The 26,197-nt window shown below is 38.8% G+C and overlaps 1 protein-coding gene across 3 annotated transcripts in view; it reads right to left on the bottom strand.

The window, feature by feature from the left end:
* Positions 1–2,447: 2,447 nt before the first annotated feature.
* The window catches only part of rab6a (RAB6A, member RAS oncogene family), a 75,541-nt gene continuing 51,791 nt past the window's right edge, over positions 2,448–26,197 (bottom strand). For all 3 annotated transcript variants that reach the window (XM_048532345.2, XM_048532343.1, XM_048532344.1), the window contains exons 5-8: positions 16,548–16,659; positions 14,142–14,235; positions 6,559–6,625; positions 2,448–4,635 (exon numbers count right to left, since the gene is read on the bottom strand). In XM_048532345.2, coding sequence (XP_048388302.1) covers positions 4,571–4,635; positions 6,559–6,625; positions 14,142–14,235; positions 16,548–16,659 — 338 coding nt within the window. In that variant the 3' untranslated portion in view covers positions 2,448–4,570. The remainder of the gene's footprint in view (positions 4,636–6,558; positions 6,626–14,141; positions 14,236–16,547; positions 16,660–26,197) is intronic.

The raw sequence follows: 26,197 nt of genomic DNA on the forward strand, positions 1-26,197 counted from the left end.
GAATACATTCAGGCTAGCAGAGACCATGTGCGTATTTAAGTCACCTTCATTCAACTAGTTTGTTCTGTGAAGCTGACAAATTTTCAGTACTATAAAGCAAGGAAATGCGGATACTGGAAATATGAAACGAAACAGAAATTGCCAGAAAAACTCAGCAAGTCTGGCAACATCCATGACATAAAGCAGAGTTAATGCATCAGATCCAATGGCCCTTCTTCAGAATGTTCTGGACTCAAAATGTTTACTCCACTTTCTCTCCACAGATGTGACTGTGCAGGCTTGGAGGTCTAATACCAGTATATCATCCAATTTAGTCTATTGCATTTGCTGCACCCAATGTGGGCACATCTACATTGGAGAAACCAAACGCAGACTTGGTGACCACCAAGCAGCACACCTCCAATGTGGAAGTATGACCCCAACATTCCCATAGCCAGCCAGTCATTGTACTTTCTAACACTGATTTACTCCCACTACCTGGATAGTGTCTTGATCGATTTCTACACAGAACCCTGCTCGCAAGCCCACTTGTGTATTTTTGGCACGCTGCAATGCTGTAGTGAATCACAGCACAAACTAGAGGAACATTTCATCTTCAGACTTTACAACCATCTAGACTTAAGATCACAGAATCCCTACAGCATGGAAACAGAGCCTTTAGCCCAACAAGTCCACACTGACCCACAGAACATCCCACCCAGACCCATCTTCCCAGTCTACACGTCCCTGAACACTATTAGCCATGCTAAATTGCCCATTCACCTAGCATGCACATCTTTGGACTATGGGAGGAAACTGGAGCACCTGGAGGAAACCCAAGCAGACACAAGGAGAATGTGCAAACTCCACAGTCACCCAAGGGTGGAATCAAACCTGGGTCCCTGGTGCTGAGGCAGCAGTGCTGACCACTGAGTCACCGTGCTGCCTCAAAATCCTCAGATTGTGTACCTATTTCTTCCCTCTGTTTTAGCTTTACTTGTTTATACTCTGTCACTATGTCTGCTCTCTTCCCAACCCCTGCTGCTGTGGGACCACCTGCTCTTTGCACTTTGGCAATTGAACACACCATTGTTCTGCTATTCTCACATTCCAATCACTGAATGCAATTTTTATTATCCCCCAGCACTCCACCCCACTCCACTCTACTGCACAAATGCTCCCCTTCCACACTTTTCATCAGAGCTGTGGAAGAGCCATCCAGACTCAACGTTAGCGTGCTCTCTGCCCAAGGATGATGCCTGACCCAGTGATTTTCAGCATTTTTGTTTTCAGCGTAGCTAGGAAAAGTTTGGTATATTTGCTGGAGGTAGGGGAGGGTGGGGGAAGGCACAAACAATAGATGGAGATGAAGCCCACAGAGAAAAACAAACAGTTGGGCAGACCAAGGGTCAAGCCTGGGAGAATCAATATCTGCTAACAGAACCCACTAGTGGCTGATAATGGGTTGTTAATGGTAGCAGCCCATGTGATGACAAGGCCTGGTGTGTGGGGCTTGGGGTAAGAACACAAGGTGGTGGTGCTCAGGTCCTAAAATATTGAACTCAATATTGATACATTGATGCAGTGCTGTTACTGTATAAAAGACTAAATTAGACTACAGCTTAAATTATGTATGCAGATTTCACTTGTAGCTCAGCAAGTTAGTTGATGTGGCATTGGCTGATAAATGCTATTTGCATTCACTGAAAATCAGGACAAAATGTGCACTGCATTTCATTTAATCATCTTAATAGCAACAGTAAGCATATTAATCAGCCTCACGTCCATTCCATTTTAATGAAATTATAACATGAAAAATAACCAACATGTTTGTACCAACTTATTTTCTCAACATTGAACACACATGAATTTGCCACTGCCTAAACTTTTCCAACCATTAAGTAATTTGTTTCTTATCTAGTTCCATATCATCAGTTGTCACTGATAAATGTAATAGACATAATGCATTTTTGGACAGAAATATCAATCCTAAATAGGGGCCAAGCTTGGAAATAGAATAAAGCTGGTTAAGATAAAAAGATGCATAAAACACTGCCAAAAAAAGAACAATTTGTGCTCAATATGAAAATAAGTAATGTTCAGATATTCAAAGAAGGGACAGGAAAAGTAGATGCCGTAATGCCCAAAAATGGTTCAGAATCAAAAACATGCCTTTATGTGGCAACATTAAGCCATTAACTACTTGCAAAAAACTTGGTAAAATGATGTCCACTATAGTTGGATGCTAAAAGCTTGTTCTAATACTAAACTAAGCACCTTGGTTCTCACTTCTGTAAAAGATGGAAAAAGCTGTACTTCATGAACATGCAATGATTTGACTAGGAAATTGAAAACATGTTGCTTTTGCTCCATGAACTGCCTGATTTGTACGGTCATTTCTCATCCCCTGCACCTCACTTTTATGTTCAGTTTAGGCAATAATAAACAAAAAACAAAAAACAGTTAAATACTTTGAATAGGCAGGTGTTTATTTTGTTCAGGCTTTGGGTTTTTATTTTACATTATCAAACAGAGCTGAGGTACTAGTGATATTTCGGACAAAAATTTTTCTTTTCATAACTTCAAGGGTTATCATAGTAACAAGACATACGCAAAAGTAGTAATGAATATACAGTTGCATGGGTACAACAGTCAAGCCAAATAAGCCATATTCTGTTCAAAAACCAGTACTACTGAAACTGCACACTACTGCACCACAGAAGCCTTGATAGCTTAATTTGTGAAAGAATTTTCAAATCATACTTGAGAAAAATGCTGCTCTCAAAACAGTGTTCACAAGCTTGTTAGTTTAGTCAGTGTATAAAGAAGTTCTGATAAAAATCAGCATGCTCTGGTTTGGTCAAAGAACTTCCTCAGTTGAGCTTGAATAATAATTATTTAATTAACTACTTAGATATTTCGGTGAAAAAGAATTTAGTGTTTTTTCTTGTACTCCCAAGAAAAATGTTTTACATAAAAATACAAATGGCAAAAACATCGAAAAATTAACCCAAGCCACACCATCTTACAGTATTTTCAGTAGCAAAAATTATGAAAAAATTAGTAACCTAACAATGGATAAGCAAAAAATTACAGCTCTGGCATGCAAGGCTGGGAAGCAGCCATTTCCAGGCAAAATCCCGAACTTTGATCGATGTCTCAAAAACCAGGACATCTCTATGCCCATGTATGCCACACCAAAAGTAAGGCAGAATTATGATTCTTAGCAACAATGAGACCAACCATACCTGCAGCCCTACTTTAACAACGCATGGGGTGTAGGCACTTAAAGGATGCAAAAAATCCCAACTGGGAGGGCATGACAGTTCCATTTGTTTATACTTTCTCCAATAGGAATAAGTGGTGTACAGCATTAACTGGAAACAGTTTCTCCACCCCACAACCAGTTAGTCTAAACATACTTCACATACTCAGATCAGAAAGAACGCCATAAGTAAAATAAAGCTATTATGTTCATGAAGTAAAACCTAAACAAAAAATAAAATCTATTGGTCACACATCTAAAAGATTTAAAAACTGGAGTACAGAATAAATTAAAACGTGGGGAGATAATCCAAGTTAAATAAAAATGCTAAATATTAATTCTGAGTGTTAGTCAAACCACACAGAATTACAAACTTCTAACCAAAATGGAAGCCCTAGAACAAAAAGTCATAAAAGATGCATAATTTTACAAGTCTTGCATGTGAAAGTTTTCCTTCCTTCAAATGCACAATTGAAGTGATCTCTGTATGCTAGATGACATTTTAAGTGTGCGCAAGTGAGCAAAGAGAACTTTCCACCGTCCACAGCACAAAGATTTGATTTTGATCTTTTTCTGCCCATTCAATGCAAATTCATTTAGCTGGAAATAGTGCATAATTATTTGAAAATGCACATCTGAGTAGCCATCACCATCTTAGCGCACACAACCAAACAAGTTGACAGAATTTTATAAAAGATATTGGGCTCAGGACGTGCTACAAAAGAAACTCAATTGCATAATAGATGAATCATGCACATAATGATCTGGGTGTTATATCACAAACTGGAACTGTTAAAACTAACAGATTTTTTTGTCAAGTGACATTTGGTGTAAATTAAGATGTTTTTAGTTCTCTTTGCACCCTTGAGAAATTTAGTTTTGTCAACAGAACACAATGAGAAACCTATCATTTAAAACAATTAAAAAGGACTAATTCACTGGTGTCTCATTGTTCAGATAACGTAGTCAATGTCATAAAGCCACTTAGCATTCAGATGTTATCTGTATAAACTGTCCTTTACACTAAACAGTTACAGAATTCCATCATTAAAAGTGCAATATTATACAACGCAAAGAACAAAATGTGTCTTCTGATTAAAAGTAAACTGATGCAAGTTGAGTTTTGGCAATCACATATTTTTGTATTTATTCCCAATGAAGACACTGACATTTTCTCCACGTTTGTGCTAGTGAAGCTAATAGATCAATTACAAGACAGCCAGCAATGATGAATTGCAATACTTTACCAACAGGGTAAGATTACTAGCCAATATTCACACTGTGGTGGATGGTAATGACAAATAAGCACGGCCTATAGAGCCGATATTAGCAAGAACACCCTCCCTCACTGACTGGTTGCTCTTGGGTCTTTTCCAGTTTTATATCGATCACTGAAAGTGAATGGTGTTAAGGAAACTTACCACGCACTGCCTATTTCGAAATCAAAAAACTGACCCCTTTAAACAAAATCTTTTGAACTAGCAACTATAACACAAGAAACCCAAATTAAATCCAGTTTTTGAACTCTGTCCCTGAAACATACTTGCAAAGTGTGTCAATTTTAAAAGAAAGAGAAGTTTTAAGTGACATGGTATCAAGCAAAACAAATTCAAATCTCAGAACTAAACTTCGCCATTACTGCTAAAAAAACTTAGGAAATGAATGAGTAGCATACTTGACAAGCCTGATAATCATCCACTTCATTCAATTCCCATCTGCCTTCTCTTCACTCCACTAGTTTCTCTTGGCTGGTTTTCTGGCACTGCCAAACGATCATTGGAGGTTGAACATTTAGGTAAATGCAAGGGAGTATTCAAAGTTTTGGCAAAGATCTGTAGCTCGGGTTGTGGGTGAGGTTGTTGACTTGCTCGATGATCTGGCTTGTGCTCATTCAGATGTTTCATTAACATGCTAGTTAACATCATCAGTGGAGCCTCTGATGAAGGATGTTATTCTACTCCACTACGACAAACACTCAGGATTAAAGGCCCCATTCCCACAAGATGCAGAGCCAATGAGGTTTATAAAATACCATGCAACAACTGCCAGACACATTACATTGGACAGAAAGGAAACTAGCCATCAGAATACACAAACATCAACTAGCAGCAAAACGGCACGACGAATTCTCCTTAATATCGATGCACTCAGACAATGAAGGCCATCGGCCTAACTGGGGAAAGATAACCATAGTAGCCCAAGCCAAACAAACATGCACGGGAATTCCTAGAAGCATGGTTTTCCACCTGTAATGCAATCAACAAACAAATAGAATTGGACCCTATTTACAAGCCCAAACAGATCAAAATCAGAAAAGACACTACTCACCATTACAGACCAGAGAGTATAAATTCCAAGTGGAGTAAAATAACATTGCTTCAACAGAAGCTCTGTTTATGTCGCCTAGCATGGTGACAAAATATCTAAACAAGAACAAGCCAGCTCAGTGAGCAAGTCAATAACCTAACCTAAATATTTGTTTGTCCATGGGATGTGGGAGCCGTGGGTGCTATGGGCTGTAAATGCTGGCCTAGCCAATCTCTAATCACCTGGGAGAAGGTAGTAGGCAAGCTGATTTATACCCTGCAGTCCTATAGTGTTAGTAACAGAACCGCAGGATTTTGACCGGCAACTATCAATAATAAGATAATTCCAAGACAGCATGGTGTCAGAAGGGAAATTGCAGATGGTATTGTTTTCACATATCTGGACCTCTTATAATCCTTGGTTGCGGAGGTCAAGGATTGGGAACGTGTTATCAAATGAACCTCATGAATTACTGCAGTGCATCTTGGAGATGGTGCATATTGTTGCCAATGTGCATTGGTGGTGAAGAGAGTGAATGATGGAGGTATTGGACTGAATGCCAATCTAACAGGCTGCCAAATCCTGGGTGCTATTAAGTTTTTCCAGGTGTTTTTGCAGCTGCACTCATTCAGCCAAGTGGAAAGCATTTCACATTCCTGATTTATGCCTCGTGTATGTCTAAAAAAGGTTGGCCTAGAACAATACCCCTGAGGAATTCCTGCAGGTGATGATCTGGGGGCTGGGATGGTTGACCTCCAAGATCTACAACCCTCTCATTTATTCCAGGTATGGCTCCAAACAGTAGAGAAATTCCATTTCCTCATATGAAAATACCAGCATTATAGAACAGAAGGAGATTAATTCAAACATGAAAAGCAAACAAAGACCAACATTCTGCTAAAGCTACTTAACTTTTGCCTACGTTGAGCAAGAAACTACAATTTTGCTGTTTTGAACAGATATATTTCAACAAAAAGTTTAAACAGGACAAGCCAAGGAAAGGATACTGTCTTCTCTGCTCTTATCCTGTGTGCTTTCCATTCCAGGCAAGGCAGCAGCTACACGTCGGAAAAGCTGGGGGAGGAGAAGAGGTAGAGATAAAAAATAATTGACGTATGATTTTTATTCATGATTTAGTTTATAGAAAACTGTAGAAAAGTTGATTAAAATTAGAAAACCAAATTAAAAATTAGAGGGGGAAGCTTGGCTATAATTGGGAATAAAAATCTAAGAACAGAAATAGGCAATTCAGGACCTTGCAATTGTTCTGCGTCCTTAAGCAAATCTGAACAGTCACAACCAAAGCCAGATATCATCAAGCTGCAAAAGATCAATGCAGCAAGGATAGATTTATACAAATTCCCATATCAAATGCGATACAGAAATAAATTGCAGAAATAGTTTAATAGACCAAATGCAGCCTGCCTTTCAGGCAAAAGGCAAAATACTGCAGATGCTGAAAATCTGAAACCAACAGAATTCTGGAGAAACTCAGGTCTGGCAATATGTGTCAGAACAGAAACTGAGTTAAAGGCATTTACACAGAAGTTTTGCATTAAAAAGTGGTCTAGAGAACCTGTACACAAATTTAAAGTCAAACAGTCAAATATTGGAATCTTTTATAATGGAGTAAAACTATGCAGGAAAATTCTCCACTTGAACAAATGGAGAACTTGGAGAAACAAACGTTAAATAGAAATACTGTTCAGACTTGCCAACTTCAAAACAGCTTTATGCAGAAATATTCTAACTGCAAGTTAAGGTAAGTTTCAAGCAGAACATCTACATAATTAGCAGACTATTTTAGAGTATAATGGATGGAAGTATTGAACTCAACCTGAAGGATCCTCATGACCAAATGTTTCATCATCATTGGGCTTTAACATTTAACACACATGCTACCAAACAATGCAAACCTGAAGGTTGCAACTCAATGTCGGTGACTACTTGATTACAACCCTAAAGTACCTGCCTATAGCCACTACATGAAAAATACTTCATGTAGCTGATCATGGAAGTAAAATGTCTCCATACCCATTGCAGTAAGATAGCGTTTTTGTCCTCTGCTGGCTTTTAACTAATGATATTAACAAGCTGCATTAAATTCACACTTGCTGCTTTGCATGCATCTTGTAAATTCTTTTTCCTGTTAAAACCAATTACATGGCATGATGAATATGGTGGTTTTCCATGTAGAACACCAAGGTATCATACCTAAAAAAGGTAATACGTTTAATATGTTCGTACAGAATTGTAGATAAAGTGCATGCATCAGGCCAATGAAATATGGTTTCAGAGCTCTGACTAGGTATCAATCACAGTAGATTGCAGACTTAACAGTTCAAATAAGACCAATCACAATTGTAAATGAAAGCAGTTTAGCTCATACACAGTGGAAAAAAAAAGGGGAAGATCAAAGCAAACACAAGTCCCTTAGAAAATTAATCTCAGGTGACAATTTCAGGACATAAGGAAATGGCAGATGTTTTGCAGTCTTTAAAGCAGAAGAACCTAAAGAATATGGGGGAGGAATTATGTACTCTTAAACAAACAAAACGTGGCTAAACGCAGATAAGTCCCCCGGACCCGATGGCTTACATTCCAAGAGGTTGCTACAGAGCTGCTGGGTGCATTGGTTATAATTTTCCAAAAATCACCATTCTGGAGAACAACCAGGTGAATGGCAAATTGCTAACATGACACCCATTCAAAAGGGAGACAGACAAGTAGTGAGAAACTATAGGTCAATGAACCTATTGTTGGAATATACTAGAATCAATTAAGGAAATTGGAAAAAATGATAATGTAATCAAGCAGAGTCAGCATAGCTTCATAAAAAGGAAAGCATATCTGAGCTTCTTGAGGAGGTCATAACCAAAGTGCACAGAGAAGAACCAGTAGATATACTGCTTTCGGATTTTCAGGTGGTGTTGCAAAGGACACCTCATGATAAAGTAAGCCACAAGATAAAAGCCCATTTTGTCGGTTGTAGTTTTTTCATATGGATAGAGAATTGGCTCATGGGCAGGAAGGAGAGAGTGGGGATAAGGGGATTTTGAGGCTGGTGACTAGTGGAGTTCCACAGGAATCAGTGCTGGGACTGCAACTGATTAAAGTATATAAAACAGGACTGGAGGAAGTGAATGCACTGTAGCCAAATTTGCGGGTGACACCAAAATAGGTGGAAAAGGCAGGTTATGAGAGGGATACCAAACAGTTTACAGAAAGATACTGATGAGTCAGTAACTGGGCAAAAAGTTAGCGATGGTGTATAATATGGGGAAAAAGGCAAAGTTGTTCATTTGGAAGGGTGAACAAAAGAACAGAATGTTATTTAAATGGGGAAAACCTGCAACATAGAGGTACTGTGCATGAAATACAAAGCTAGCAAACAGGAGGCAACAAAGCAAGTGCTGGCTCTTATTTCAGAGGGACTGGAGAATAACAACAGGGAAGTCTCAATGTAACCATACAAGGTGCTGGTGAGACCACACCTGGAGTACCAGGGGTTGTTCTTATCCCCTTATTTAATGAAAGACATTATTTCACTGGAGACAGTTCAATGAAGGATGATCTGAGATGGAAGGAGAGTATTATGAGTAAATGTTAAACAGGTCTATTCACTCCTCTATTCGCGAGTTTAAATGAATGAGAGCTAATCTCATTGAAATATACAGCATTATTAAAGGCTTGACAAGGTCAATGCCGAGAGGATGGTTTCCCCACCCTGCTCATGGAGAGTCTAGGACCAGAACAAAAGTCTCAGAATAAAAGGGTACCAATTTAAGACCGAGATGAGGAGGAATTTAATGAGGTTTGCATGTGTTTGGAGATCCTTGCTGCAGAAAGTTGAGGGCAGAAGCCTTGTGTATATTTAAGGCTGGCAAGGATAGACTCTTGATCAGTTGGGGAATCAAACAGGAAAAGAGGATTATGGATGTAACAAATATCAGAATAACCATTACCCTACTGAATGGCAGAGCACGTTCCAGGGCCCCGTTCCTATTTCTTATGGTCTTCTTAATTTAAAATGAAATAAATCCAGTTAAGTTTAATACCAAATTGAAATCTCAAATCCCTGTTAAATAGCCTCAACACAACCACCACTCTTCCTAGGATGGACACCATTGGACGGAACTGAATTTGCCATTTGCACTCAACAGAATCATGTTCAAACATGTGACGCATTCAAGGGACAGGCTATAAACTGAAGGACATCACAAAATTGAGCCCTCCAAATGTGCTTTTGTGCTTGAGCAAATACACTGCAAACCGTTCAATCAATTTCTGGCTAACCACAAAGAGGTGAAACTCTATAGCAAGACTACTTATTAGCTTGAATCTTACTGACGAATGATCTGCAGTAACAATCTGTATTGCTTTCATACATGTCTTCTTGGGAACTACAGAGAGGTGTCCATCAGTAACAGATAATCAAAATTGCTACAAAATCTTTAACCTGGGAGTAAGAACCCGATGGAAGTTGTAGAAAGATTTCCTATTCCAGATCAACAACTACTGAAATCTGTAAACCAGTTGGCCTGGTTCAGTAACCCGCACTTTTGAAAGGTTGATTTACTTCTGGATTTGTTCACTTATAGACAATTCATATTTACCTTCTACAAAAGATTTTAAGGTTGGACCTTGCCATTGCTAAGGCCAAACACAACATGCCACAGTGAATTCCTAATAACACCTAAATACTATCAAAGGCCCTATTCCTTTCTTTCTACTTCAAACATCAGCACTTGGGCTTTTCATTTATTCCAATTACCTGGATATGCCAGGTTGACCTTTCACAACACTGCAGGATGTGCGTAAGTATTTAATTCAGAACAATGAAAATGTAGCTACACAAATTATTCATTTCTATCATACTTCACTCCACAGTTCTAAAAGGCACAAAAATGAAAGACAAAAGCATAAGGAAAAGTGATTTTTTTTTTTAAAAAAAAAGGGATTTAGAAGAATGGCTGCATCTTTTGAAAGCAAATAATTTGATACATAGTGAAGTCTGTTTGCTGTGGAATTCAGCAATGTGTGGATGAACAAGCAGCTGACAGGTTGCTTATATATGTGAGGCAGATTAATTTGTGGACTATGGACTATTTATCACTGAAAGGTCCCGTGCCCGTCCAAAAACTGTGAAATTGGCCAACAAGTTGTTGAACAGCATAGGCAATGAACAGGAGACAGAAAAGGTGCCAGACTAGGAGATAAACCAGTCAGTCTGCAACAGCCTAAATCTCCGTCTCATTTTTCTTCAGTAAGAAGAAAAACTGAAGAAAACCAGTCTCAGTCCTTTAGCTGGTGTTGCAAGTTGTGACTTTAAATGGGATAGATCATAAGTGAACCAGGTATTTTGTGCCTCTTGCAAACCAGTGAAAGCAGTCAGAAAAAGGAAAAGGAAGACTGAAGAGAAACCTTCAGAGCAGCAAAAACCAATAGATCTTGTAAGCTAAGACTACAGAACTGTTCTTCCAGTTTTCTTTCCGACACTGTTTCATATTCATTTGCTTAAGAGGGAGTTTATACAAGACTGCATTTTAACTTGCATTACTGCTGCATGACTGATTGGACCCAAGGGTCTGTTTCTATGCTGTATGACTCACTTCTTCCCAACATTGAGGATCTACCTATAGCTCACGGACTGCAGCGGTTAAGACGGCAGCTCACCCCGCATTCTCAAGGGCAACTAGGGATGGAGAAATTCTTTAAAAATGAAACTTTAACTTTTAACTACTCTAGTAATAACAGGGCTTCATTTCTAACACCAGTCCAGTGAGTTGTGCCACTTTCAAATTAATTTGAGGATTCCTTTTTAACAAGTTTGTACTTTAGATACAATATGGCTGTGTTAACTGAATTAAACGTATTCAATTTAGGTTATTAGGAAAAAAATTAGGAAAGTGAGATTTGCCTGCATGGGTTACTTAAGAAAATGCACAAGGAACAAACTGATGTAGTCAAGTGGATTCATTCTACATAACAGGAAGCAAACAAAGAAGTAAACATCTAAACAAACACCTCACATGATGGACTGTAGCATCAGGCAGGTTATCTTAAGGGAAAGAAAAGAACCACACAACCAGAATCAATTCTGTGACGAGAAAGACACCAAGTTTGTCAAAAGATAGAAACAACTTTCCCAGACATACCTCTCATGTACAACTGCTAATTGACCCACAAAACATTCATTGGTGTTTTTAAACTTAAACTTGCACTCTTTCACATCAGGACCTAGATCAACAAATCTTCCTTATTACATCAGAGCACCCCACCCCTCACCACACACAATCCATGAGGTCACATCACATCACTGAGGCCTGTGCCTCCAACTCAGTGACAGATAAGCATGTTTACTTATTTCCTTTGCAGCTACATCCCAAAGGAGCCAGGTAAAGACAAGCCAGGGCTGCAGAGTTTGGTGGTGGTGGCATTCTTGAGATCCAGAGCATTTTCACAATTTTACTGCTTTAAAAGTCTGCACTGACCAAGTTCTTTATCTGCTAGGTACAACCTTAAATGCAAGTATGGGCTATCAGTCACGTTTACACTTTGGCAAGTCTCAGCAGAACTCAGTGTGGCTGCCCCCAAAGCCTATGCAGACAAACCACAACTTCCAGATTCAAGCAGGAGTAGGCAGCCCATATTTTGGGCATTGTCAATACGGCCCTCAATAGTGGCAACATTCTTAGCATTCACCATCAGAATTGTTAAATCAGGGCCACAATTTTCAAAGACTTGCACAACCTACCAGGTACTCTCTTCCCCTGCTTACAGTAACTCATTCCGAAGGGGCCTCTTTAGTTCTGTTAAATGGCAGTCAAGGATTATTGAACTCGATGAAAATATTCCTCCCAATTAAAGTACAGTTGTAATCAAAGAAATCTTAATTTAGCTTCTACTTCCTACAGTACAAAGCCCCAGTGTACACGAGAAATTGAGAGAACCAAATTATGTTTCAACAAAATTCAAAAGACAGACTATGGCATTGTATAATCCGAATTTGCTTTATTCAAAATCCAAGCTAAAAATACTTGGCAGCCCACAGAATTAGTACCTACTAAATCATGAGAAAGTGAAACTGACAGCAAGCTCTGCTGCAAGAAGACTGCATCAAAAATTCCAGAGCAGGAATAAATTTTTGATACAGTTGCCTTGATAAGCAATAAGTAACAGGCAAATAAAATTCAATAAAACTATATATACGGTATTAGGCAAAGAAGAGGACAAGTTAAAATATATGGAGGGTTTCATAAAGCAAGCAAGAATTAAAAAGCAGAATTTCCATCAATTGCAGACTTGTTTGTTTAATCCAGAACCCTAAAGTCAAAAGCTTTAAAGAACAATCATATGTAATACATTAGAAACACAAGTCCTGAAATCAGGACACCCCGCCTCCCCCCATGTAATAAAAGCTGAGAAATGGTTAATTATTGAAAATGTTGCAAAATGAATGGGTCAAACCTTTAATCAAGAATCCAAAAGTGAAATTCTGAAGATTACAGAAGCAACCAATCTAAAGCTGTTCAGCATTGTCTGGAGCCAAAATACTTCAGGATAATTTGAGTTTCAAACAACTTGACTAAACAGCAATCTCAGTAAATAATGTGGGTTCCTGAAATTCCAGCACATTTCAAAAACTAGAAAACTAACTAGACATCTGACTGATCAGCTGGATTGCTAATTTTGGATTTATATCCTAACTGAACAGGCATAAGGCTTTTATGTCTTCACATGGGATCCTGCAATTATTTGCTAGAAGACAAGGTAATAAAACACCGTTAACTGATGGACATTATAACCCATCTTTGCATCGCTTTCCATAAATTAGACAATCAAGTTTAAGCTGTCTGTTCACCTGTTATTTGCCTGGACAAAAGGCAAGACAAAACTAAAACTAAAACAAAGCACAATGCACATCAATATTTCAACACAGCAGACTTTGTTTGGGCAACAGATTGCATTACGCAAGATAAAATTTTTAAAATCTATAGTGCAGCAAAAAGAAAAATTCCACTTGGAAATTCATTGTTGCTCGTGCACAAGATATTCACAGAGATTGCTGACGGACAATGCAAACAGTACTGTACTTGTTCCAGCTTGTACAGCAGTGGGCAGGGACCTTAAAATTGCTTATGCATAAAACAAGTAATATGTGCACATCATTCTATGAAAGGCCAGTCTTCAACTCATTTGATATCACAGTCAGATAGGTATTTTGCACCTTTGGAGCCAAGGTGAAATATTATGCAGACAGCTAAACGCGCCTCATTGTCAAATTAGTTACCCTGATTCAGAAAGGAAAAAAACTCCGTGTTCCTGCTGCTATTGAGAAAATTGCAGAGGCCCACCATTTTTCTTTTGGGGAAGTAGGGTGAATGCGTCCTGCAGTGTACTCTTAAGAACTGTGAATGTTGGACTTCTGAAACAAAATCAAATTGTGGGCAAAACTCAGCAAATCTAGAAGCACCTGTGGGGAGGAAGCGCTGATGAAAAATCGGACTCAATGTTAACCCTGCTTTCTTCCCAAAGATGCTGCCAGATGTCAAGTTTTGCCAGTCATGTACTCTTATTGCTCACTTACCTGTTTTACGTTGTAGCCAGCTTTAGCACTAGTTTCAATAAACATTACATTCAGTTCTTTGGCTTTTCTTTCTCCTTCCTCAATTGCAACTTGCCTGCAGCAGAAAATAGAACTTACATTAAATTTTCAAATGTAGCAGATGACAGTTGGAAACATGAATTAAATATTGAATGCAAACAGATTATGTAAAGCCAACAGTCAAGTGATAACCCCAAATTAAAGGCTAGTTTTTTGGATTACAGATAATTCTTCCTTAATATAGTAGCTTCAAATTAAATGGACAATCACAATCACATTGAAAGCTACATGAAAAATCCAAAACCAGAACATGCACAGATTCTATGGAAAATAATACTGCTCCCAGTACACACCAGGGTAGTAAGTTTCTGGTCAAAACAAAAAATCCTCAGTGATTTGTTCAAAAACACAATAAAGAGCCAAAGGGCAAGTACAAAATTGACAAAATATATGTGGCATGATGTTAGAACAGAATTCTTATTTCTTAGACAGTCCAAGATGCTTTTACGTTGATGCCATTGGTCAAAAAGGATGAATAGGTTATTCTGCAAAAGTATTTTTGCACAAGGTAAAAATACAGCCCAATTTTCGTGCCCAACCTAGTAATACATAGGATGAATTATCACAATACTCAATCGCCACAATCACAATATCCTGGCACGGAACTATTAGCATTTCTTCACAGTTCGGTCAAAGTCCTAAAATTCCTCACTTAACAGCTCTGCTCATATGGACTGCAGTGGTTCAAGATGGGTTCACTACCATGTTCTCAACAGCAATTAAGGATTGGCACTAAATGCTGCCTTAGACTTTAACATCCACATTCCAAAAATTAAAAGTTTACAGAACAATTTTGTAAACAGCAATATCGTTATAAAATTTTACATCTCAGTCAAACATCCGTGAACGCTTCGATGTACCCCTTCTACACTATTCATTTTCTCCGAGGAGTCAAAAAAAAACAAATCAGAAAACCAGGTCATAAAAATCATTCTTAGAATTCCATTCCTCATTGGAAATTAGGGAACAGCTCCAATTTGGTACTCATCCCCATCACAAAGTCAATATTTTGAAGGACAAACAAGAATTGGCTTCATTATGAACTAACCAGCCAGTATAAATTGCCCTTCATCAATTGCACAAGCAAATAAATGGTTACAATCCAAATATGCTGAATAAAGTCCAGTATCCTGAAAGTATCTGGAATTCTGAATCTTTTGTTTCAAGGTGCAGTACGTAAGAGCTATAAGTAATGATCCTATACAAGACAATGATGTCACAGCAATGCTTGAAGCACTGGAGTCTCCCATTATATACCCGAGTAAAAATGCATTCAATTGGAAGTTGCATAGTGGGAGAAAAACTTAATTGTTGGCAAAATGTAGACGAGGTAAAAAAAAATGACAGAAGTATTTAAAAATAAAAAAGGACCGCACAATCAGGTACAAATTGGTTTCAGTAGTCGAGGCCCTTTAGAACAGTGTAGGAGGAAGTTGTTTTGTCACAAGAGGCCAGGGAATCACTGACTTATTGGCTACAGCTAAAACTGCGACTAGGAAACTTCCAAGAGTTGCTTCACGTCACAGTAACTTTGCTGGAAGAAGAACGCATTTGCATGTGTATTCCCATGTACATCTGGAGCACATGAAGAAATGACTGAGGAATACCTAGGATAATAAACAATATTCAACATTAGATCAGAAATGCGGAAGAAATGGGTCAAAAGCAATGTGGAAAAATGGTGCAGAAACTAACCGGCAATCACTGATTGCTCTAGCATTTTACTATCATTGGCAAAGGAACCAATTCATATTCATTGTGAATTCACTACCTTTGGGTCTGTAAACAAATTAAGGAAAATCACCCACTTACAAAAGATAGGCAAACAACAGGTCACCAAACAAAGATGAAGGAAACCAGTGTAAAAGGAAAATGTTGTGGGAGCTGGAAGCTTGAAATAGAAACAAAGTGTTAGAGAAACTCGGCAGGTCTGGCAACATCTGTGAAAAGAGAAAGAGTTAATGTTTTGAATATTTAGCTACTTAACTAATGGGGAAACATTAACCAAGTTTCTCTCTCCAGAGACGCTACTAGACCAGATGTGTTTCCCCAACACTTTGCTCCTATTTGCTGTGGATGAAGGCTGCTTGGGTTTAAAAGACAGTGGTAATTTTCTGAAGGAGGGCGTTGGCCTGAAACGTCAGCTTTCTTGCTCCTCTTTTGCTGCTTGGCCTGTTGCGTTCATCCAGTTCTACACCTTGTTATCTCGGTAATGAGCCAAGTCATCTTTGTACAAGTATATGCAGAATGTTAATGAAAGATAGAGGATAGTAAGTGAAAGATAACTGACTACTTTCTTGCAGTGGAGGTTTCACAAAGAAATCTTACCTTTTATCAGCGAGATCTGTCTTATTTCCCACTAACATTATGATAACATCACTTCCTCTTTCTGTTCGAACATCATCAATCCATTTAGTGGTTTGTTGGAAGGAGTTTACATCTTTTGTTTTAAAAGAGAAAGAGTATTAGGTGCAAATCCACCCCAGCAATACAAGCAAAGTTAGGTGCTTTTAAAATGTGTCCCATGTGACCAATCTAGGCAAAAAAAAACAAGCTTAAAGAAATTAAAATAGATGACTAATTTCTCCCGTTTTCTAACATCACAATGATCAGGTATAAGATGGACGATCGGGGAAGATACTTGGGGAAAAATGCAACCTATTTCCCTCAGCTGGTTTCACAGAAAAGCAATACCAAATGACAATAAGCAAGGTGATAGAGGAATTATGTAAATGTTTTTCTTAAACACAAAATCTGTTCACACGAATTCATTACATCAAGAACTGTTGCTAACATAGTTGAGGGATGAGTATAAAATTCAACATTAATATAAAACTATAAGATCCTCGTCCTCTTCAAAAACAGAGTCGCTCATTGACTTTAAAAGGCACAATTAATTAACTTAACAAAATAATCCACAAATGAACGAAACAAAAATTTCCTTGCACAAAATAGGAAGAGACCCAGACTGCACCCTCAACACAACCGTCGATACTTTCAATTATGCATATTTCTGAAGTATTACTATCCATTTGGACTGACTCGCTAGACGCAGAATGCAATTCGTGTTGAAAGAAACTATCATTTCAGATCAGTGGGCAGTGGCTGCACCCAGATAATTATACTGAACTGATACCCTCAGAACAGAATTCAACCCTCTTCATAAATGCCTAGATTACCTTCAGCCAACATTTTTCTTCTAATCAATAAGAAATCCGCTTTAGTTTCTTTCAACATTAGAGATTCAGATTCCCTTTTCCTGTACAAGGCAAAGCTTATGGAAATATTCTATCACTATCCTACTTTTACTTTTGATTTAATTTCAATTTCCATATACAAAACAGGATGCTGCACATTATACCTAAAAAGAAAAATAGCTGGGATATTATCCCTGTAATAGGCAACTTATCCAGGACTGCCAAATAAGTAGATCCTTTGGAGATCAAGATACTTAAAATCATGAGGTGTTAAGAGCTATGGAGACAAATTAGGAAAAGACAAAATTAGATTTTAAAAGGAAAGTAAGTAAACATTTGAAATTATGAAAAAACAAACAAAATGGGACATGGACAATGACGGACTTGTGCATGGAGCCAGCCAAATTGCTTTGGTATGTCTTACAAATATCTATTAATTTAAGACTTCCAGTCTATGAGTCAGATTTTCTTGCCTTTGCTTCATAACGAGTTAGATAAAGCTCTGTTTGTCAATGAGCATCCTTAACTTCTATCAACATTACATCTTGGTGCCATACATCCATCAGCTAAATGATGCAAGAATTAGAATTTAAAAATACAGCTCCAGTTTCAAATAGGAAGCAACTCACCTCCTGACTCCCCAAATCTTGTCCATCATCTACAAAGCATAAGCCAGGAGGGTGATGGAATATTCCCCACTTGCAGGGATTGGTGCAGCTCTAATACAAAAAGCTTGACACCATCCAGAATAAAGCAGCTCACTTAATTGGCATCATTTTAACAAGCCTCCATTCCCTCCACCATTGATGCAGCAATGTGCACCATCTACAAGATACACTGCAGAAGTTCAAAAATTCTTGCCATCTCGAAAGACAAAGGCAGCAGATATACCGGAACACCACCACTTGAGAGTCTCTTTCCAAGCCACTCCCATTCTTGACTTGGAAAGAAAACACCTTTCCTTCACTGTTACACATTCAAAATCCTGGAATTTCCTCCCTTGAGTATATGGACTGCAGTAACTGAGGCAGATCACCACCACCTTCTCAAGGGCAACTACGGGGCAAGCAAACTCTTGACAGCTAGCGACATCCATGACCCACCAGTGACTAAAAACTACAGCTGCTAAGGACACATCCACACAAGAGTGGAAGGCAAAGAGACACTGGGGGAAAGAGTACAAGCTCAACATGTTCCCTTTAGGGTGAAATTTAGGAGCAAGAGAACCATGGATATCTATGAATATTGAGAATTGGATAAAAAGGGAAAGACAGATGTACAAGTAGAAAGGCAGCAAATCAGTGGAGGCCAAAGAGTATAGAAAGTACACAAAGCACTCAAGAAAGCAATTAGGAGAGCAAAGAGAGGACACAAAAAGATATTGGTGGGCAAAACTAGGAAAAATTCCAACATATGAAGGGGGAGAAAATAACCAGGAAAGAGTAAGGCCCTTTAGGGACCATGGGGGAAATCTGTGGGGGGAGCCAGAGAACACTGGAGAAGTGTTAAATGAGACTTTGTATTTGTCTTCATGGGGGAGTTTTTTTTTGGGGGGGGGCGGCATTGTCAGAGCTACTGAATTTGGGCAAGACAACTGTGAAGTTCTCAAGTAGCCTGACATAAGGAACGAGGTGGTCTTGGAGATTTTGGCCAGCTTAAAACGGGTAAATTCGTGGGTCTAGATTACCTATCTCCTGCAGCAGCGTGGGTTAATTTTTCAAGGAGGATAGACCAGGAAAGCTCATGTCAATGCTATGGAAGCTGCTAAAGAAAATTCTGAAGGAGAAGATCCATTTCCATTTAGAGGCAAGGTTTGATCAGGGATAGTAAGCACAATTTTCTCAGAGGAAGCTCATGCCTAACAAATCTGGTTGAAGTTTTTGAAAAAAGATTTGTAGATCAGGTTGTGGACAAGGTTATAGACCTGCTTGTGGAGCGGGTGCGTTTGGGTGCAAACGTTTTGTCACCCCACCAGGTAATATGGTCAGTGCGCCTCCCGGTGAAGCATCAGTGTTCTGTCCTGCTGGTTATTTACATGCTTCGGTTCCAACCAAACTCCAAATACATCAAATTAGACCCTTTACACAAACCAGTGAAAAACAGAACTGGAAGTAATACAAGTCACCCCAAAGTGAAGCATATAAATATCAAGCAGAACTGAACATCAATGCAGAGGTGCACTGATGATGTTACTTAGTAGAGTGACGAAATATTTGCAATCAAAGCCATCAGCTCGGCAAGCAGGTCCACAACCTCAAATCTGGTTAAAATTGGCAAGCAAATAAATGAGAATAGTGCAGTTGATGTAGTTTATATGGATTTCAGCAAGGCCTCTGGCTAGGTTCCACATGGACACTGATGAAGGTAGTAAAAGGGTACAGGGTCCACGGTAACTTGGCAGGTTGAATTCAAAATTGGTCATAATAGCAGGAGACACTAGATGGTGGTAGAAAGTTGTTTGTGTGACTGGAAGTTAGTGTCCAATGACATTCAGCAGTGATCAGTGCTGGGTGCTTTGTTGTCTGTGGTCGATAAGAATGTGCATGCATTTGTGTATGTGGTGACGGTGAAAAAGGTGGTCTTAGGTTAAAGAGGACACAAACAGATGTCAGATAGACAGATGAAGCTTAACTCTGCTAAGCGTGAGGTGATGTGCTTTGGAAGAAATAACATGGAATACTTAATGATTGGCAGAACACTAGGAAGCTCAGAGGAATTTGGGGTCCCTTGTCCACTGAACCCAAAAAAGGGTGGAAAGCAGATGGAAAATTAAAATGGAAAATTGTCCTGAGTAGTATCGGCAAGTGACCACAGATGAGAACAGGGAAGTTATGTTGGAGCTGTGCATAACTTGGGTTAGGCCTCAGCTGGAGTACTGCGTGTAGTTCTAGTCACCACACCATAGCAAGGATGTGCACTGAAGGAGATGCAGACGAGATTCATGAGCAAGTTGCCTGGAATGCAGAATTTTAGCGAAGAAGAGAAGCAGGATAAGCTCAAGTTGTTTATTTGGAACAGAGAAGTTTGGGCGGGGGGGCGGAGTCTGAAAGAGGTGTATAACATTATGTGAAGCATGGATGAAACGGACAGAAAACAACTGCTTCCCCCGGGTGAAGGGTAAATAACAAAGGGGCACACTTTCAACGTGAAAGGCCAGAGATTTAGACAGGATTTGAGGAAAATTATTTGCATCCAGACTGTAGCAGAAATATGGAATTCATTGCCTGGGAGTGTAGTTGAGGCTGGTAACCTTATAACCTTTAAAAAGTACTTAGATGAGCACTAGAACTAATATAACTTGCAAGGCCCTGGGCCTAGCACTAGAAATTGGGACTAGAATGATTTAGTGTAGTTTTCAATTTATAGACTCAATGGGCTGAAGGGCTTTTCCCATACTGATTATAATGATAATGCACTTAACCTGTGAATTTGAATAAGAAAGTCCACTGAGCTATTTCCTGCCCTGTAGTTAATTTTTGACTCAAAAATCAAGCAAGATTGGGAGATATGAGCAAACCTTCCCTTTCATACGTAGTTTTAAGAATGTCTTTTTTAAAAAAAACTCACCAACTTAATCAAAAAATGTGACAGGTTGAAATCAACAGGAAATTGCCTCAGTATACTGCTACATAAAACATAACACAATCCTTCAGAGGTCCTAAGTTCAACTGCATTTCTCTGAAGGGCATACTGTGGGGAGTGATGAGCTATCCCAGGATATTTCAGCCCTCGCTGAGATGGTGCATAGCAGATTCAAGGAAATAAAATCTTTTGATTAAAATCAGAGGAATTCAGCATGCACATTTTTCACATTAAATAGACCATCATTGTTCAACCTTACCTGGATTGCTTCTTCCAAAACATGGTGGATAACTCCAATGAATTCATAAGCTACAGGACCACTTTCTTCTGGCCTTGTTACGGTACATTTAATCTCTTCAAGTTGGATTTTCAAAGTAACATTCACATGCACACATGCTTAGTACAATGGCAATACAACTATGTATAAGGCAACATGCAAATTTCACATTTCCCATGGCTCCAGGCCTTAAATGAAAATGGTTGTGTTTCATGTTGACAGTGTAAATAATTCCACCCCACAAACATTCGCATAGGGACTTGAATGAGTCAACTCTAGTCCTGAGATCAACCAAAGACACCACATGATTTGGCTCCACTACTTCTAAAATCAAAACAATCCACACTAAATTCACTGAAGTAACCACGACTCACTTACAATCCAGCACAAAGTTATGAGCATAAACATCCATGAAAACCTCTCCATGTTGAAAGGGGTGCTGTGGGGTTGGTTTTAGGGCAAGTTGGAGTTTACGCAATTGGTGACATTCACTCACCAATTAAGTGAGAAACATTTTCCAGAATCTTTGAAGTTCCCCTCAGAGGAGATGTTGCTTCTTGACCTTAAAATCTGCATAATGTCTGCAGGCCGCTGTGAACACAATCATTGCTATTTCTCTCTCTCTCATTTTTGTAACATACAGAAATACAAGTGAGATTGCAAATTTATCCTGCAAGTTAACTGAGGATACTGCTTCCATTTTAAAAAGTTAGCATTTGCTGCTCAAGTTGCACGTAACCTAGGATCACCATTTCATTTGAGCTGCAAGGGCATCAACTGATCATGGCAGGAACTACGATGGGCCTGCAAAAAAAGTTTTAAGCACGTGGAAGTTGGGAGACCCAGAATGTGATAAAGGGACTAATATTTGTTTTGCAGAGATCCTGAAGCAAAGTACACGGGAGTGAACATTACGGGAGATGAGGAACAAGCTCCACTCTAATGTTCCCTCCCACTTTTGTGCTGCCTGCCAGCTTCACACCATCTAAACCATGAAAAACTGTCACTTGGAAGAGGTACTGGAGGGTTTCTGGTGACCATGTGACAGCATGCTAATAAAAAAGGTCAACATCTTATACAGAGAATGAATGTAAATAAAGTGTTAATTTTATATCAACTGTTAAATTATACAAATGTGGAGACCATTACCTGGTGCTTTGCTTGAACACCTATAATGAGACACTGAAACCATGGGCTTAGAAAGTATGTGCTTTAACATCTCACGCTAAATTACCACAAGACTGAATAAAGAAGGGCTTCAGAATCCTTCAAATGGCTTTCTGGAATACAGTACTATGCTGGTTGTAAAGCAGCTTTCACATGGTCAAATTCCACATACAAAGGAAGAACACTGATTTTATAGTCAAAGGGTTTACTTTTTATTCTCACCAACTTGAAGATAATCATGTGTTTACATTCCTACCAATTCTTTCCACTTAAGACCATAAGACATAGGAGTGGAAGTAAGGCCATTCGGCCCATTCTGCCCACTCTGCCATTTAAATCATGGCTGATGGGCATTTCAACTCCACTTCCCTGCACTCCCCCCGTAGCCCTTGATTCCTTCTGAGATCAAGAATTTGTAGATCTCTGCCTTGAAGGCATCCAACGTCCTGGCCTCCACTGCACTCTGCGGCAATGAATTCCACAAGCCCACCACTCTCTGGCTGAAGAAATGTCATCTCATTTCAGTTTTAAATTTACCCGCTCTAATTTTAAGGCTGTGCCCACAGGTCCTAGGACTCCCCGCCTAACAGAAACAACTTCCGAGCACACACCCCTTCTAAGCCATACATTATCTTGTAAGTTTCTATTAGATCTCCCCTCAACCTTCTAAACTCTAATGAATACAATCCCAGGATCCTTAGCCGTTCATGTAACAAGGAGCAACATCCTAAAGGGTTTTACAGGAAAGAGCAATTTGCAACTGATTTGGACATTGCTTTGTCTGTTTATAGAGCAAACTAAACTCATTGAAATATGTATTTTCATCTGGTTATGTAAACCTCCTGAGGCTAGGTAATTCAGAACAGCCTGTTGTTGCAACTAGACCGATTCCAGTGCAATTCCTTCAATTTCCTTCATAGCCTTCCAACATTAGTTCAGAAAGAAACAAAGATTTTCCTCATTATTTCTATGCTAGCAAAAAGGCAGATAACAAAAAAGAAAATTGTAATTCTCTTCCAACTTGAATTGTAAATATTCTTCCTAAAATGTTGTTCTCTTAAGCCAAGAGACCACTTTCCACATTCAACCCATCAGATTACTGGCATTCCATGATTACAATATAAACATTAGTAAATATGATTTAACACCCACATTTTCATGCCATCCTGGCATCTGCAATAATCAAATACAATGAGGCTAAAAGCATGCAGATGTTCCAGGCCTTACAAATATCCTTAAATGGAACTGGACACATGGCTTTTCTTAAAGTCAGGAATCTAAAGGATTTGCAGAAATCTTTCATGCTGTCCAGAAAAATATCCATTGCACTAAGTAAAACTCAGTTGAAGCACCAACCAGCTTGATGACCTGACATAATGAAACATACTTTTAACAAGTAGTAGTTTGGATTCTTTTTCCAGGTCAACAATATCTGTTTTTCCTCATTGCTTGTCATACAAGAAGCAGTTGAGGCCTCTGGGTCTGCAGTAAAAAGGAGCTTGAAATGATGAGAAGAGATCTCATTGAAACTTAGAGAAAATGAAGGCCTGGATAGACTGGATAGATGTTTCCACTGGTAGGAGGGACGAGAAGTTGACATACAGCCTCAAAGTGAAGGGAAGACCCTTTAGGATTGAGAAGAGAAGTAACCTCTTCAGCCAGAGGGTGGTGAATTTGAGGAACTCACTGTCACAAAAGGCTGTGGAGACCAAGTTATTGCCTTTAAGACAGACAGGTACTTGATTAGTAAGGGGACCAAGGGCTACGTGGAAAAGACAGGGGAATGGGGTTGAGAAACCTATCAACCATAACTGAATGATCTGATGGGCCAAATGGCCTAATACTAATTACATGACCAAAAAATATAGCAAAGAAATTTAGCAATAAAGAGACTATATCCAGCTCATTATACAGGACCACGATTAAAGCTGCCAAACAAATTGTCCTTCAATGTAAACAGAATTTCAACACATCTGAGTTTAAAAGGCCTCATTTGAGAATAAAACTTAAATAAAACAAAACACTGGAATTGCATACTTTCATAAAAATGGTGCACCTTGCAATTTTTATATAAGGTTACTAGCAGGTCAATGCAAAGACATTGACATCAATGAATAAAACACAGAAGCGCTGCAATCCTTCAAAATTACAGAATATCGACAGGCTAACTAATGCCAAAATCTAAAGTGAAAACCTCAAACTTGTTCTCACAAAAGCTATGGATACCGGGTCACCTGAAATTTTCCAGACAAATCAATAGATTTTTACAAGGCTAGAGAGTATTAAGAGATGAGTATGGATAGATGAATCATGTTACAGCACAAATCAGACCTCAGGTTGGTGGGATGTACTCAAGGAGCTGAAATGGCCTTGTCCCACTTGTCAGTTCTAATGTGACCAGTTTAGCTCTATATTCAGACTAACAACACTGAGATGAGTAACATCCATGCATCGTAAGAACCTAGCACATTCCTCAGGCTTCTCATTTTATCAAGGACACAACAAACTTTGCACTGAGCACTGTGGAATATAGCAATGCCTATTGCTTTATCTGTTGACAAGAAATACAAGCAACTTAGATATCTTGTGATCAGCATTCAACTAAGGATAGCCAAAATAACAAATCACTACATGGTCCAAACATGCTGAATTCCTGAGATAAGTGACTGCGCTTGACATTAAGGCTACATTTGACAAAATGTGGCACCAAGACACCTCAAAGCCAAAGGGGATCAGAAGATTATTAAAAGGAGAATGGCTGTGGTTGTTACACAGTCCAATCAACTAAGGCTCAGAACATTACTGCAGGAAATTGTCAGGGCACGGCCTTGCCTGAACTATTTTTAAACAATATCCACTTTCCAGGAGGTCAGAATTGAGATAATTATTATTGGCTGCACGATAATTAAGTTCAATTTGAAATTCTTCAGAAGTTGAAGCAGTTCATGTTCACATGATCAAAACCAGGATAATTCAAGCTTGGCTACATGTAAGTATTAATACTATTAAAAAAAAGAACAGTCAGCAATCACATTCCTGATATTCAATTCTAGTTTCATCATTAATTCTACCACCATCTACTCTTAATGGTCACCATTGACAAGAACTTTGACTGGATCAGCCAGGAAATACCACAGTCACTAGTACTGCTCTAAGGCTACGTGTTCTATGGAAAATGACTCACTGGCTCAATCTTCTCCACTGTCTCTAAGAAACAAGTCAATAACGTGAAGGGACATTCATCCAGATGGATAAAGCTGCAATATTCTGCATCATGCAGGACAGCAATTCAACTGATTGATAGTCAGTCACTCAGCACCTCAAATATTCCATTCTCTCCATCAGTGCATCATGACTACATGTACTACCTACATGGAATGTGGCAGGAACTTCCTAAAGCTTTGCAAGAACCTTCCAAACACAGAATAGGCACATGGGAATGCTATCCTGACATTACCAGAGATTTTTTCATTCCTTCATTGCAGCTAGTTCCCCCTACCTAACAGCAAAATGGTATTTGAGTCATTCAAACAAAAATGATAAATGCTTAACAAACTAGCAACCCCCATGTCACAAGAATATTAAGCCAGAGCTAGATAGGATAGACTAAAAAAACTGTTCACTTCCAAGATACAAACAAATCTTACAGATTTCGCAAGATTATCTTAAGCAATTGAGTGAAATATACAACAATATATACAGTTTGAAAAGTTGCTACTGCCCATCTACTAGGAAAACGTTAAAAATTCAAAACA

The sequence above is a fragment of the Stegostoma tigrinum genome, chromosome 6 (genome assembly GCF_030684315.1).
Source record: "Stegostoma tigrinum isolate sSteTig4 chromosome 6, sSteTig4.hap1, whole genome shotgun sequence".
Taxonomy (NCBI): domain Eukaryota; kingdom Metazoa; phylum Chordata; class Chondrichthyes; order Orectolobiformes; family Stegostomatidae; genus Stegostoma; species Stegostoma tigrinum.